The sequence below is a fragment of the Python bivittatus genome, unplaced genomic scaffold (genome assembly GCF_059951505.1).
Source record: "Python bivittatus isolate LINGU-HERP-01145 unplaced genomic scaffold, Pbiv_v1 ctg000340_np1212, whole genome shotgun sequence".
Taxonomy (NCBI): Eukaryota; Metazoa; Chordata; class Lepidosauria; order Squamata; family Pythonidae; genus Python; species Python bivittatus.
This window is the reverse complement of record NW_028277056.1, coordinates 5,731,086-5,746,758: the sequence shown is the minus strand read 5'-3', so window position 1 is coordinate 5,746,758 and position 15,673 is coordinate 5,731,086. Positions and strand designations below refer to the sequence as shown.

At 43.9% G+C, this 15,673-nt stretch overlaps 1 protein-coding gene across 4 annotated transcripts in view; it reads left to right on the top strand.

Moving 5' to 3' along the window:
• Positions 1-15,673, top strand: part of GAB2 (GRB2 associated binding protein 2) — a 135,440-nt gene that overhangs the window by 54,403 nt on the left and 65,364 nt on the right. For all 4 annotated transcript variants that reach the window (XM_088140495.1, XM_088140496.1, XM_088140498.1 and 1 more), the window contains exon 2: positions 12,964-13,264. In XM_088140495.1, the coding sequence (XP_087996621.1) occupies positions 12,964-13,264 (301 nt within the window). The remainder of the gene's footprint in view (positions 1-12,963; positions 13,265-15,673) is intronic.

Genomic DNA, 15,673 nt, shown 5'->3' with positions numbered 1-15,673 from the left:
GCCCTTTCTTATAAATTACATTCCTTTATTTCCGAAAGCTGTCCTTTAGATTGATTTATCTTTCAAAAACTCCCTTTTCTCCTTTCTTTTGGTCATTTCACTTTTACCGTACAAAGGGTACCACTTAAGGCCCAGTTTTTCCCATTCATGTGAAAAAGATGGAAATTGAATGGCCTTTTTCAAATCAATTTACATCGACTGATTGATTTTAGATATGTTTATGAGAAGGGGCGTTTTAGTAAAGTTTTTCTTGGATTTGCTCTTGAATTTTCCTTTGCGAAGCAAAGTTATCAACACAGACAATTGAACATTTTTATCCTTAGGAACCTCCTTCAGATTTGACCCTTTTTCAGGTTGGTCCTTTATTTTTCCCAAGAAAATAGGGTCACCGTACCTCTGGCCGAACAATGCTCTTGAAAATAAAGATGCTAAAGATTGACATCTGGGTGACCATCATGCCAACTTCTTTTAAAAAAAAATTAGCCTAAAGAACCAGGTCCCTTAAGAAGCCTTCGTGGGTTTGCCTACCATTGCAAACCCAACTATTGGGGATAGACCATTGTGGAAAAATATTTAAAATACATTTTCACTAGGGCATCGTATTTCCCTAGGGAGAAATGTATCCAAAAATGGTACTGAATCCCCTGTTCGCTTGGAGATCCGAGAACAATTTTCCACGTTTATGTTCACCCCGCTCCCTGTCCATTTCATACTCTGTCAAGGAAGACAGAGAGCATTTTTTTCCAGCAAAATGGCTGTATGTCTATATTTAACTCTTCTATTAGAAGACATGTCGAAGGGGAAATTGCATTTAGTCCCTCCTAAATTGAAGTCTGCAATCCGGCTTGCATTTTGCTTCTCTTGCGGAACGAATGGCCACTTTATCGGTTTCGCTACGATTGGATGCGCGGTTAGTCTATCAGCCAATGCACAGCTGGACGGACGTTTAGTGTAAAGTTAATTAGGTTACAAATCTTGGCACGACAAGGCCAGAGGAAGTTTCAGGAAAACTGCACAGAAGAGGAAACATATCCTTCTCTTTTTCTGTGTTGGAATCATCTTACTTCCGTTCTTTTAAAGCTGCCCTCCTAAGCATATCTGGTCGGATAAAAGCTGATTTATTTCCACATAGGTATACAGTATTTCGAGAGGCGGTCTTTGGTTCTTGTCACTCCCACCTAGTGTCTAGTTACAAGATCAGATCAAATTGTTCTTACCCCAGATTGTTCTTAGAAGGGTGTCAGCCAAGAACGCTGGATCATCTCCTCTGTGGCTTGGCTTCAGCATCGGCAGTTGCAGGTAAACTGCTTCGGAACATGGAGGCTTTCATAAAAGGAACCAAGGCTGAGTTTTTTCAAAAGCTGCCCTTCCACGAACTGCCCCTTCATCAGTGCCCATTGCAGAAATTTGCGGTCTCCCGTGACAAGGCCAGGCTCTTTCGCTTGTCCTGAACTTGGGCAGAGAAATGTGGCTGCTTTCACACAGCATACTTACACTGGTTTATTGATTTGTTAATGTTCCAGGCTTGCACAGTACCTTGAACCATAAACAGCCCAAACGCACTGGGTTTGGACAAGATAGTAAACTAGAAACAGTCTAACCAAGCTTAACACTAAGTTTTACACGTTGTACAAATACAGTTCTTAAATCTTTTGCTGATCTGGTTAATAAGCATGTTGTATGAACAAAGCTAATGGAGCAGGAGAATTTTCCCCTGCCTGATAAAATGCTGAAAATCAGGGTTTTGACAGGAAGCTGATTAAAAGGGTAAGGAAATATGTCCCTGTAAGAAGCACAGTTGAATTATGGAAGTCAACGCTACGTGATCTTTTGGTGACCTTTAACTTGGGGGGGTTGAAAAGATGTCTAGGCAAATTAAAGGAGGAAAAGTCCTGAAAACTCTATATTTTTTGGCCTGGTGAGCACATTTGGAACCTGAATGATGTCGTGGTGGCCGTTCTCAAAAAAATCCTGCCTCGTATTTGTAGGCGAGCTCAAAGCATCAGGTACCAGAATGCAAAGTGTTGATGTTGGTCTCTGCCACTTCTGTAGCCACCATCAAACTTGGTTTTAGGACTCAGCATGCTTTGCAAAGGATTGGACAGAAGCTTGCAAACATTTGGAAGGCCACCAGATGGCGGCAAAGAGATATATGAAATATTTTGCTGCCATCTAGTGGTCCTTGAGAGCCAGTTTAGCACAGTGCACTGTTTCTCAACCTTGGCCACTTTAAGACGTGTGGACTTCAACTCCCAGAATTCCCCTGGCTGGGGAATTCTGGGAGTTGAAGTCCACACGTCTTAAAGTGGCCAAGGTTGAGAAACACTCAAAGGCAATGAATGAATGAATGAATGAATGAATGAATGAATGAATGAATGAATGAATGAATGTACTGTATATCAGAATAACTAAATATATATAAATCAAAGGTAGAGCTAGTTTGGTGTGGTGGTGAAGGCATCAGGCTAGAAACCAGGAGACTGTGAGTTCCAGTCCTGCCTTGGGCACAAAGCCGGCTGGGTAACGTTGGGCCAGTCACTCACTCTCAGCCCCAGGAAGGAGGCAATGGCCAACCGCTTCCGAAATCTTGCCAAGAAAATTGCAGGGACTAGTCCAGGCAGTCGCCAGGAGTCAAGACTGACTTGAAGGTGCTCTGTATAGTGGTCATCTGAAGTATGGGAGCTCAGATCTAGTAGCTGTGGCTTTAGATTTTGCACAAACACAGCACCTCTCATGGAAACACCTCTTGTCATTTTTCAGGCTTCTGTGTGACGACGCAGCAACTTCAACAGTTGCATTAACTTTACCGAGCTGAATCTTTAAGAACAGCCACATAATTTTGGAATGACGGACAGCCCTGCTTGCTGTCAGTGCAGCTTAACTCCGATGCTTTCTTTTATTTTTCCGAGTAGAGAGGCCAGCTTCCAAAGAAAAAGTGGATTATAACCACCAGCTATTTTTATTTTCTCAGAATGCCGTTGGGGGTTACGTGGGGTCTAGAGGCACTCTTGTAAACGAAGATGATGCTTGACAATAGCGCTATTCTTTCTGGCAGATTCGTTTCCCGTGTCATTTTTTTTTCAGTTTTAAAAGATTATTGAAATTAAAATACCATGCAAGATATCTGTGGTATATTGATGCCCCTGACCCAAACTGTGTACATCCCTTCATGCACCTGCACACAGACCCATATACCCATCTCAGCGTTAGGCAACACAAGGAAATGAGTATTACTGCCATCTTATTAACTGGTTAGGAACAGGGCAGGTATTGAGGGCTGATCCAGCGTATATCCAGCTGGATGTGGCCTTAATTCAGACCAGCCTGCGTGCTGTTGCAGTTCCTGGCTCAGTGCATCTGGACCTTCTCCCTTCTCCAACAGCTATGCATAAAAAAGCCATGTGCTGTGTCACACACACACGGGAAAAAGAAGTCACACTAGCTTGCAAAAAAGCAAATGCAGCGTCACGCTTGGCTGTGCTTTGAAGAATGGTCTGAGCCCTAATTAACTTGCTGGTTGTTTGCCAAGCAGTCCAGCTTGCCGTCCCCAATCCATCCATCCTTCCTTCCTTCCTTCCCCCCTCCCCTCCCCTCCCTCTCTCTCTCCCTCCCTTCATTCTGAACAAAGCCTTTAAATTAATTGAAAATGACTGATGTTGCAAAAAGGTGACTTCTGCATCCAGGCAATGTCCTCCTTGAGTGACCTGTGTGCAACCCTCAAAGCCAACTGACTTATTTTTCTAGTCTCGGAGGGCTGAAGGACCGGCGAAATCCAAAACACATTCCAGAAGAAGACAGTGGTCCACCGCTTCTCTGCTGGTGCCGAGAAAACTGTTAGGTGTTTCTGTGGAAGTCACGAATGGTGGAAGTAACCTGAAGGTCGCTTCTAGCCATGCTGTTAGGGACCACAGAGGCCACCCACGTTTGGTTTAGCCACATGGAGGCATCTGCAGAGGGGAGGTGTTAAAAAAAATCAAGACGACAGGCGCCTTTTTGAAGGCCCGGCCCTTTTTAATGTAGACAGAAAGGGGTGGGGCTTCAAACACAGTTGCAGCCAACATCTTGACTTTTTTGACCTCCCAGGAATTCCCCTGGGCCAAGACCTTTTAAAGTCCCCTTTACTTTTTGTAATGGTAATTGACTCCTTCCTCCGTATGCTTTTGCACGACTGTGTATGTGTGTGTGCACGTTTGGTTTCGATTTCACCGAATTTCTCTTCCAGGGCCTCTGTTTCTGTTCATGCTAGGGCAGCGTTTCCCAGCGTTGTTTTTTTATTTTCTTTCTCCGTTTATGAACTGAGTTCCCAAACTGAGCAAAAAGAAAGAAAAAGGAAGAATCAGCAGAGTACGCAAAGTTACAAAAATAAGGGGAACAACCTAAAGGAAACGTCAAAAGAATATACGCAGGGCATACAGGTGGTTGCTCAATAGCTTCAGAGGACCTCGGATGACGCGGATTACCTGGATCGCTTTCAGTCGGGATTCAGACCTGGGTATGGGACGGAAGCCTTCTCTGAGGCCTTCGATACCCCTGATGGTGGTATCCTTCCAGATCAGCTGGGACTTGGGGTGGGCAGCACGGTGTTGTGCTGGTCCACCTCCTTTCTCCAGGGTCGATTCCAGGTGGGGGTGATTGGGGAGGAGTGATCCCACCCCCGGCCCCTACTGTGTGGGGTGCCACAGGGGTCGGTGGTCTCTCCTCTTCGGTTCAACATCTCCATGAGGCCATTGGGTGAGATCATCTGTCCCTGTGGGGTGAGGTATCATCAGTAAGCAGGTGATACCCAATTGTACATCTCTGCCCCGGTGAATTAAGCGATGCTACGGATGTCTTATCCCGGTGTCTGGAGGTGTGAGGGTCTGGATGGGGAACAACAGGCTTCTGCTGAACCCTGGCAAGTCTGAGCGCCTTTGGATTTGGGGGCCTGTCCGTTCCAGGACTACGCCATCTTTGGTGCTGGATGGGCCCAGACAGACCGGTGCACGATCTGGGGATCCTCCTGGACTCACGACTCCTGCTCAAAGAGCAGGTGGCAGTCATGGCTAGCAGGGCCTTTACACAGCTTCGTGTTGTGCGTCATTTATGCCCATTCCTGGATCAGGGGGCTCTGCTCCCAGTTACTCATGCCTTAATCACCTCCTGATTGGACTACTGTAATGCGCTTTACGTGGGGCTGCCCTTGAAGAGTATCCGGAAGCTTCAGCTGTTGCAAAATGCAGCGGCCCAGGCAGTTATGTGTACTTCTAGAACAGCACATGTTACGCCTCTGCTCTGTGAGCTGTGTTGGTTGCCAGTCTGCTTTTGGATCCAATTCAAGGTGCTGGTTTTGATCTTTAAAGCCCTTCATGACATGGGGCCAGGTTATTTGAGGGACCCCCTCTCCCCAGTTACATCTGCCTGTCCCATCAGATCTGGCAGAGAGGGCATGCTGTTGGTCCCATCTGCCAGGAACCTACATTTGGTGGGTCCCAGGTGGTGGGCCTTCTCTGCTGTGGCACCTGCCTTGTGGAACATCCCCCCCCCCAAAGCAAGGTCAACTCCATCCCTATTTTCTATGACATCAGGCCTGGGGGTCTCAGGGGGCCAGTGAGATCTTGAGGTGGCTCCCTTGCTGATCGAATCTCTTGGCTGTGCGTGTGTGTTTTAAACTTTTTTAATATGTCTAGGCTTGACATGTTTATTGTTTTACATTTTTTTCCTGTTTGCCGCCCAGAGTGGCTTCTTGTGAGATGGGCGGCCATACTAATTTGATAAATAAATAAAATAAATAAATTTATTCACAGATATGTATACATATGGAAAGATTCTAACATAAGTATTTACCAATTGGTCTGGAAGAGAAGTGAAACAACCACTACCACAACAGAAGCAAATATAAGAATAATATCTTATTTAATGCCCCTTGTGTATGTGGTGTGATATTACACGGTTGTCCCTAATATGATTTTCTTCAAAATCTTAGCACATCACCTTCTGATGGCACATTTGTTCCATAAGTCCATGTGGATTATCTTTTTGGACACTTGGCATTTGGAGTCCAAAACTGGACGAGTGGTTTTCTCTGGCCTGCTCCATAGAGAGTGGCTGCGTTCACACAGCACACCAAACACCTGTCTTTTGAGTCTAGTGTGTTGTGTGAACGCAGCCCAAGAGGCCAGCTTGTGGCCCTCTGTCACATGAATTCCGAAAACTGAGTGAATGAGCTAAACCATTGATAAATAAACCAAGGATAACAGTGTTTAGCCAGCATGCTAAAAAGGGCTACCTTACATTTTGTCCGCAAACAAATCATTGATGATATAATTGTCATATAAAAGAAAAAATTGGAAGCCACTGAAGTTGCGCAAATAAAATTGGCCAGTCCAGGACAGGAATCTTAGCTTAAGTTAAACCTGCTTTAAGCCAAGTCATTGTATTTCTTCCTATGTTCCAGGCATAAGAAAACTTAGTTTTTCACTGGGCATTGCTAACACAAATGCTGGCCAGGTGTTTTAAGCATTGTATTCCCAACACTGGAGGCTCCATTTTTGGAAGGGATGGCCCAGGCCAGCATTTCTCCATCTGGTGTCTTGGGTGGGTCGGTTGATAACCCCCATTATCCCTGGACTTATGACTTGCTTTGTCTTCTTCAAAGCTCTGGTAGATACCAGGAAAATAATATTTCTTAATTCATTCTGGATTCAGAGGTCAAGGAGAATTTATGCCTTGCTCTGTCTTCTTCAAAGCTCTGGTAGAAACCAGCAAAATAATATTTCTTAATTCATTCGGGATTCAGAGGTCAAGGAGAATTTATGCCTTGCTCTGTCTTCTTCAAAGCTCTGGTAGAAACCACCAAAATCATATTTCTTAAATCATTTCTTAACTTTGTGGCTTCTTAAGACAAAAAGATGGCTTGGCCCATTCAGGGTAGGGCTACTGTTCAGAAAATAAATTCTACCTTCCATAAATTCATGGAAGATTTCTGGCTCCATCCGTTAGAACAAGGTTGAGCAATGCTCCTAATGCAAACCCCTCCCCCCAACACTGTGCAACTGAAAAAGTTGACAAATCTTGGTGGCCCTTTTGGTTAAAATGAGAAGTTGGAGGGATGGGAGCATGAGATCCCCACTTTCACCTTTAACCCGCCCCTGGTCACTGATTTGGGTCTGCTTTTCAGATATCACCTGCTTATTTTAGAGCAGTGTTTCTCAACCTTGGGAACTTTAAGATGTGTGGACTTCAACTCCCAGAATTCCCCAGCCAGCCATTCCTCAGCAACTCTGGAAGTTGAAGTCCACACATCTTAAAGTTCCCAAGGTTGAGAAATACTGTTTTAGAGCGTAGCAATTGTGCAGTTATTTAAGTGCTGCTTGATCCTTGCTTCAGTTGTCCTATTTAGGGGATGACTTTTAACTAAGGGTTGTTATTAAGGGTTGTTGAGAGGCCCTTTAGGATCCATGGAAGAAGAAAAGTAACATACGAATCTTGCAAGTGGGTAGGAAGATCCATAAATGGGAGCACATGAGAAATGCTTGAATTCAAGGTGGGGCAGGGAACTAGGGCTATGGAGTTGGCACATCAAACCTTCAACTCCAACTCTGACTCCAACTCCTTTATTCGTGGTACGTCTGACTCCAACTCCTTTAATTATGTATCGATATAGGAAATAACTTATAAATATGCTAATTATATATTTCTTATATCAACTGCAAGTATGCAAAGTACAAAGCATTGAAATTAAAATATGTTCTGAAAAAAATGAGTCAGTCAAATTGTTATCTATGAAATAGGAAACGTTAACTCTTTATATTATTGATATCATATACAATTTAAATTATTAGGAGTCGGAGTCGGTACATTTTTACCGACTCCAGTAATCCAAGAATTGCTTCCAACTCTGACTCCGACTCCACAGCCCTGCAGGGAACAAGTGTTTAAACCCATCCATACCAGACAAGCTGATGTTTGGGGTGAGAGCCCCTCCAAGTTATGTATCTGGCCCAAAATGAAGGAAGATTCGCAGGTGGCCCAACTTGATCGCCTGAAGACAAGGCAGAGCTGAAAATTTAATAAATAAAAGAGAAGGAAAGGCAGTTACGTGCTCCAGGAGTGCGCAGATCTCCTCCACGCTTCTGTGACAACCTATGATTAAAGACTAAGGTTTCTTTCATGCTGTTAAAATCCTAACTCCGGTCCCCGCTGTCTCTTTTTGGCAGCCAGGCTGAGATTGATTGGACAAGTATGTGTGCTTCTTGGCAGAGAGGCGCATGATCTGAGGAACAGATCTTAAAACCAGCGTCCCGTGGCTTGCTTTTCCCCACATATAGAACAGATGTTTGCTCAAGAGAGGAAGATGGTAAGGGTTGCAGGACATTTGGAGGACTGCAGACAACTTACACGGAGCAAAACGAGAAAGTTTGGAATCATCTGTTGGCATCTGGGCTTGCAAAATGGCCCTAGACCAGTGTTTCTCAACCTTAGCAACTTGAAGATGTGTGGACTTCAACTTCCAGAATTCCCCAGCCAGCCTTGTTGAAGTCCACACATCTTCAAGTTGCTAAGGTTGAGAATACTGTCCTAGACAAATCTTGAGCCACCATAGGGCCCAGGCTGCAGTGTCTTTTCCACCCACCCCTTGCCAAGTATCTTGGCACCAACGTTGAAAAAATTTTCTGCAATGCCGTAGATCAATGCCGTACAAGGGCACAGTGGGAAATTTGAAGAGGAAACTTGCATCCAGATTTCACTCAGTGTCCGTGAAAAGCCCAGAAAAATCTAGGAGACAATGCCAAGGACCCGCTCACTGTCAGAACCGGCTCCAACCCGGGTGGAGCATCTGCGTTTATTTGCTAAATTAGAGCAAGGAGGGATGTGATAATGAACGGCTTGGTAGGACGGCAAAGATGCTTGATAAAAGGAAGTGCTTCTTCAGCCCTGTGTAATTAAACTTTGGAATTGACTGGCGTCCAACGCGATGGCTGACAATTTAAGATGGTTTTAAAAGGGAACTGGGCAGATTCAAGGGGGAATCAGTCTCCCGGCAGCCTCTAATCGTGACGACCATTGATTATCTTTGGAATCACAGGCAATATTCCCTAAATCTGAACTGTCAATAAGAAGAAGTGGAAAAGAATGATGGTTCTTTATGCATGCTTGGGATTTTTTGAACACGGCTGCTGAGTGACACAGAGCACTGGATCGCATGGTCGCTTGGCTTAATCCAGTGTTCCTCAACCTTGGCAACTTTCAGACGCGTGGACTTCAACTCCCAGAATTCTGGGAGTTGAAGTCCACGTGTCTGAAAACTACCAAGGTTGAGAAACACTGGCTTAATCCATCAGTACTTTTTTCTTAAGGGTATGTTGGCTGAATCTTAAGGTGACGAAAGAAGCTTGAATCACTTCTGATTTTAGAGAGATGCCATTTTTTAATTACCCCTTGTCACAAACACTGCCTTGCAAGTTTTTGTTTTAATATTTAGCCCAATTTTTAAAAAACCTAGCCCAACGTGTTCCTGATTGGTGTAGTTTTCTACGTACAGGATTATAGGAGGAGTGTTGGGTTAGTGTGTGGTAGCCAAAAATCAGGGGTCTGGCAGCCCCTTTTCTGACGCATTTTATAAAAGGCATCAGCTTTTGAACCTGCATGCCTTTTAATAAAATGTGTTGGTTGAAAAAGGGGCTACCCGATTCCTGATTAGTTGCAGGGAGTTGCGCGTTCTAGGGAGAGCATTAATAAATGTAATCCCTCACTTGCAGTGTTACAAGGGGAGTGTTCATTTGGCCCCCACAGAACTCTTGAAATTAAGTTTCTAGGCCATCTGGTTTGAGAAGTATGTGAAATATGTCAGGGATATGGCCAAAAGTCAGATTAGTATTCTGTAAACTGGTGTGTGTGTGTGTTTGTATTTCATTGTGTTAAATAACTCCTCGTCACGATCTGCATAAAAGTTGAACTACAGAACCGAACTCTGTAATTGGTTTGTTCTCTTCCCTTTAGAATCTGCTTTTCCATTTCTACAAGTCCTTCAAAGTGTGTTCACTTAATACGTTCCACCTGCCCCTTTAATTCCCATTATATCAACTTTAGTATAGTCTGCCTTGACCAACTTGGAAAGTGCTGTAGAATACAAACATGTAAAATAAATGTTTCTCCAGATTGAGCTTTGGCAAACTACTTACTCAGCCCTTTGTCATCTAGGATCAGAGTGTACTGACAAAACTCATAAATCACAGTTCTGCATTCATTGCCCATTCAAGGTTATTTCCAGCAAGTTCAAGATCTTTCCAAGAGATTTTGTTGGATCAGGCATTAAATCATCGACAAACATTATGCAGGACTTGTTCATGACAAGAAGACTTCTTGTAGAAGAACATCGCTTAATAAACTGGGCCCTGGGTTTCAGATCTTGTCTCCCACTTTGTTGCCCTTCCTAAAAGCCGAAACATCATGGTCAACAGGGCTTACTATCTTGCAGAAATCTAACAGATAGGAAGGACAAATCTGTAACTCCAGCTAGCATAAACTAGAGCTGTACTTCGTGTGATTCAGAAGAAGTGCTTCAGATCTTGTGTGAGCGCAGCATCTCCCAGCTATTTCTGAAAGCAACCATGTTTTTTGTTTTTTTGTTTTTAGCTTTCCATATAAATCTAAAAGAAGATGGGGCTGCTTGAAGGGTTGTTTTCATGAATTGGCTCATTAAAGCAGCCCCATCTCTTTGTTTAAAGCTCATGTGGAAGTCTGAAAAAAGATGGGGCTGCATTAATTAGGAGCAAGTCCAAGCACCTCTTCAGGCATGCACAGCTCTCGTATAAACCCATAATGTGTGTTGACAATCCACGCTTTATTAGGAAACACAAATGAATTAACATGCATCTCTTGACACATTTTAGCCAACAGGCTTCAAAACAAGTCCTCTGGATGTTTATCTCCTGCTGTGATTTATTTGTCTCTGAAATTGCAATTGATGAGACTGTTTTATCCTCTCCTCTGCTGAAGAACAAATGACTCAAACTGTGTCGATTTGTCACCTGTATTTCTTGGATTTGCAATGATACCCTAATGATATGTTGAACTTCGGAATTAGCCATTGGAGAAGAACTTTAATGACGTGAGGAAGCATCTGCTCTCCCTCCTTTCTCCTTCTCGTTTAGTGAAAGAGATTTTGCTTTTGGAATTTCTTTCTGAGGAGAAGAAAAAGTGGGAGAAAATCTCAAGGTTTGTGTGTAGCATTCTGGCCCAGTTGGTTGGTTTATTGATTTATTTATAAGATGCCCCAATTGGTTTATACCTCTGGGCAGCTTCCAGAATACCACAATTTTAAAAAACGACATAAAAACAAAGAATGACATCATCCAAAAAGAAAGGCCAGAAAAAAATTCCTCCATCATTTCACACACCAACATGGGACATGTGACACTGAAGCACGAAATGGCTTATTGACAACACTGGAGGCAAAGACAGGCTTAGAAAGGGGAGGGGTTCCATCCCTCTTTATAGGCTTATGCAAATGAGAGTGGATGTGATTGGGCACAGCTGCCAGAGGCAGTGTTGTCCAAACTTGGCCACTTTAAGATGAGTGGACTTCAACTCCCAGAATTCCCCAGCCAGCATGGCTGGCTGGGGAATTCTGGGAGTTGAAGTCCACTCATCTTAAAGTGGCCAAGTTTGGACAACACTGGCCAGAGGTTTCATTGGGTGCTGACAATAGCACTATAGCGCATCACGTATCAGTGAGGCCGGTAGGGCGTAACTATGAGAGAATGGAGCAGGACTACAAAGACAATGTGGCTTTTAAGACAGCAAAGAGGCAGTATTCCATGAACGTAGTTTTTTTTTCTTTCGGAGTTACTTTCTTTGACTTTGCTCCCTTCCCAGAAACTTTTCCCTGTTTATGATCATTCCTTGGCCTTCTAAATGTTCTTAAGGCACAGCTGATGGTCTCAGTTTCCCTGGGAAAGTGCATTTGTGAAGGGGGCAGTTGCCTGATTTGACGCTGTGTCGCTGAGCCAGTCGTTTGTTTTCCCTGGGAAGATGTATCTGGGTGGACCACAAGGGGTCCCTCACCCACTCTGACCCAAGTCCTGGGGACCAAGCTGGGTTTTAAGGGTTTGTTCAAATATGGCCAGAGTGGGGGCCATACAATTCTCGGGGAGTGCTGCCAGCGGACGGTGCTATAATGGAGAAGGCCTGCTTCCAGGGTCCCACCAGGTGACAACGTTTAATCAGTGGGACCCAGAGCGTGCCAATTCTTTCAGATCATGTTTTTGGTGGCTGAGAGCATACGTGAATGTCCTTGTTCAGTGATCTGCAGCCCCTCTGACTTCCCGTGCTTCAGTTAAAATAACTTTGTTCATTGGCCTTTTTTGGGTGGCAAAGCATGGATATCCAGGTCATCTTAGAAGGGTAAAAAGATATGTCACATAAAATAACACAGATGCGTGCATTGTTGTTCATGGGGGGTTCAAAACAAGCAAGTTGACTGGTGGTAGCAGGATGGGAGCCCTGCTCCTCTTGTGTGTGATCAATGTCTCATGTGGTACTGCTCTGACTGCCATCTTGCCTGTTTTGACTGCCCCCCCTCCCTCCGGATGACACTGGAGACTTGTTCTGCCCCCTCCAACAATAACGCAAGATTGGTAACATCACAGAGAGAAATTTGAAAGAAGTTCTCAAGCATCCTGAGAATAAGAGGAGAGTTGGGCACTAACCATAACAAACTTGCTTGCTCTGAACAGAAAAGATCCCAAGTTAGTTTGTTTATTGACTTGACTAGACTTTGATTTGGCTTTGATATGGTTGGCTTATTCAGTCCATAAAGGCTGCAGTCAAGAAGATTTGGGCACTCTGGCAATTCTAGCTTAAGAAACTGGAGGCCAGCAGGCTAAGCTAGTCACTAATCCCAGCTAAGATGGACCATCTGAACCTAAAGTAGCTCCTTCTGTTTCCAAGAATTAAAGCAATCTCTTTCTCTGTGTCTTCTAGGCATGGAAGAAACGATGGTTTATCCTTCGCAGTGGCCGGATGAGCGGAGATCCAGATGTCCTAGAATACTACAAAAACAATCACTCCAAGAAGCCTCTGCGTGTGATCAACCTCAACTTTTGTGAACAGGTGGATGCTGGGTTGACCTTCAACAAGAAGGAACTTCAGGATAGTTACGTCTTCGATATCAAGACCAGTGAAAGGACCTTCTATCTTGTTGCTGAAACGGAGGAGGATATGAACAAATGGGTGCGCAGTATTTGTCAAATCTGTGGGTTCAACCAGTCTGAAGACCACTCAGGTAAGGTCCACATTTCACATCAGGAACGTAAAATATTTTGGGCAGAGAAGGGGAGTGACAAATTAGGAAGCAGATTACAGAGATAAGAAGGTTGGACATCAAGTTAAAAACTGGAAATGCTTCTTCTGAGATGAGAACATGTTGTGTTCGGATGGTCTGCAGCAGAGACAGGCAGCTTTCTATGGTCTGTAGCAGATTTCCCCAACCAACTATCAGATGTCTCCAGAATGAAATGTTTAGTCCAGATGTTGGGTTCTTGGAGGGTTTTAAAGGTGCAAATGGGAATATAAATCCTGTGGAGAGCAAACAGCTCCAATTCTTACATTTGCAAACTCTCTCAGACAATCAAAACCACATGATACAAATTCTGCCATTTTGCTACTGAATTTTAATTGCACCATTTGGCCTTTTTGTTTGTTTTGGGGGGCGGGGGTAATGTTGCGGGGGGTGGGGGGCAGGGATAATGATGGGGTAACGTCCCAGAGGCCTCCTGCTCCTATTCTTACCCTGTTTTGTTTCTTTGTTTTGTTTTTTTACTCCTTGTCCTTCTCCTCCCCATTCCACCGCTGAAATGTGGTCATTTTAGCTCCAAATTCTAGCAGGGCAACCTCAGGACGTAGCAGAGGTGCTGATGCAATGCTTTGTGTGACCACTCCTGATATCTGATCCTCAGATTTCCCTACTAAACAGCCATAAGTTTTCCTCCTTATGGAAAGATACTCATAGAAAGATTTTTGTGTTAATTTGTTCAGAGGGTTTAGTCATGGAAGTGGTGGAGAAGACAAAGATTAGCACACTCCGGATGGGTTGGTGTACAATCGCTATCGTCATCAGATGTGTTTGATTATAACTACAACTTGGACTGTAATTATAACTATAAGCTACAATGACCTGAGACAGTTGTGCTAGGAGCAACTGTGATCCAAACTATTTAGAGCAGTGTTTCTCAAACTGGGCAATTTTAAGATGTGTGGACTTCAACTCCCAGAATTCTCCAGCCAGCATCTTAAAGCTGCCAAGTTTGAGAAACACTGATTTAGAGAGTCCCAAACTGGTTGTTCTAGACCAGTGCTTCTCAACCTTGGGAGCTTTAAGATGTGTGGACTTCCATTCCCAGAATCCCAATGGTGCACCCATCACTGCTATAATCAAATTCTGGGAGTTGAAGTCCACCCCTCTTAAAGTTGCCAAGGTTGAGAAACACTGGTACAGCCACTGCACCGGCGCCAATGCATTCCCAGGTCTCTCTCCTACCTGGTCCTTCAGGTCTTCCAATGGTGCACCCATCACTGCTATAATCAAATCCATCCACCTTGCTGCTGGTCATTTTCTTCCACCTTTCCCAGCATCATAGCCTTCTCCAGAGATCTAGGTCTTCGCATCATGTGTCTGAAGGAGGATAATTTGAGCCTGGTCATTTGTGCCTCGAGGGAGACCTCTGGGTTGATTTGTTCCATGATCCATCAGTTTGTTTTCTTGGCTGTCCATGGTCTTCTCAGGAGTCTTCTCCAACACCAAAGTTCTAAGGTAGCCATACTCTTTCTATCCTGCTTCTTCACAATCTAATTTTCACTCCCATAGAATGCCACAGGGAAAATCATTGCCTGCCTGACTCTGATGTTTGTAGGCTTAGCATCTGAATAGCTTTTCCAAGGCCTTCATTGCTATTTTACCAACTGCTAGTCTCTGGTGTGTTTCTTGACTCTTTGTTCCTTTACTGTTGATTGATTACAAACATGTGCCATTAAGTCTGTTCTGAGTGACCATGTAGATAGACTCCTCCAGAATGATCCATCCCGAGCCTGGCCTGTTAAGTCTTCCAGTCAAGCATCCATTGTCTGTGGATTCAGATCCATCCACTTTGCTGCTGGTCAACCTCTTCTTCTACTTTCTTCTACCTTTTCCAGCATTATGGACTTCTCAAGACAGCTAGATGTTTGCCTAATGTCCAAAGCACAATAATTTTATGAATAACATATCATATGTAACCAAATTCGCTAATTTTATAGAAATAAAAATAGGAGTGTAATTCTTCTCTCATGCTGGGCTTCCCATTTTACTGCCTAAAATTTTGGTTGGGTGGTTTCTGATAGTCGAAAGAAGATATAACAGTAGCCTGGATGATTTGATTTTTAAAAATGAAATTATCTTACCATCCTAGCAATATGGTAAGACATGACTAGCTGTTCTCAAATACACCTGAACTATTTGCTTATATGCGTTCCTGATAGGGAATGTTACAAAACTGGCCTCCAGCAAGGCGGGTGATGGTGTAATTAAAGTGTGCCCGAGAGAAAGCTCTGGGAAAGTTCAATAATTTCAAGATAGTGAGATAGTTAACCAGCTCCAAGCTCATATTCTGTCTCCAGGTCTTAGGGACATTTGGAAACTAGATTTAAATCACTTTGC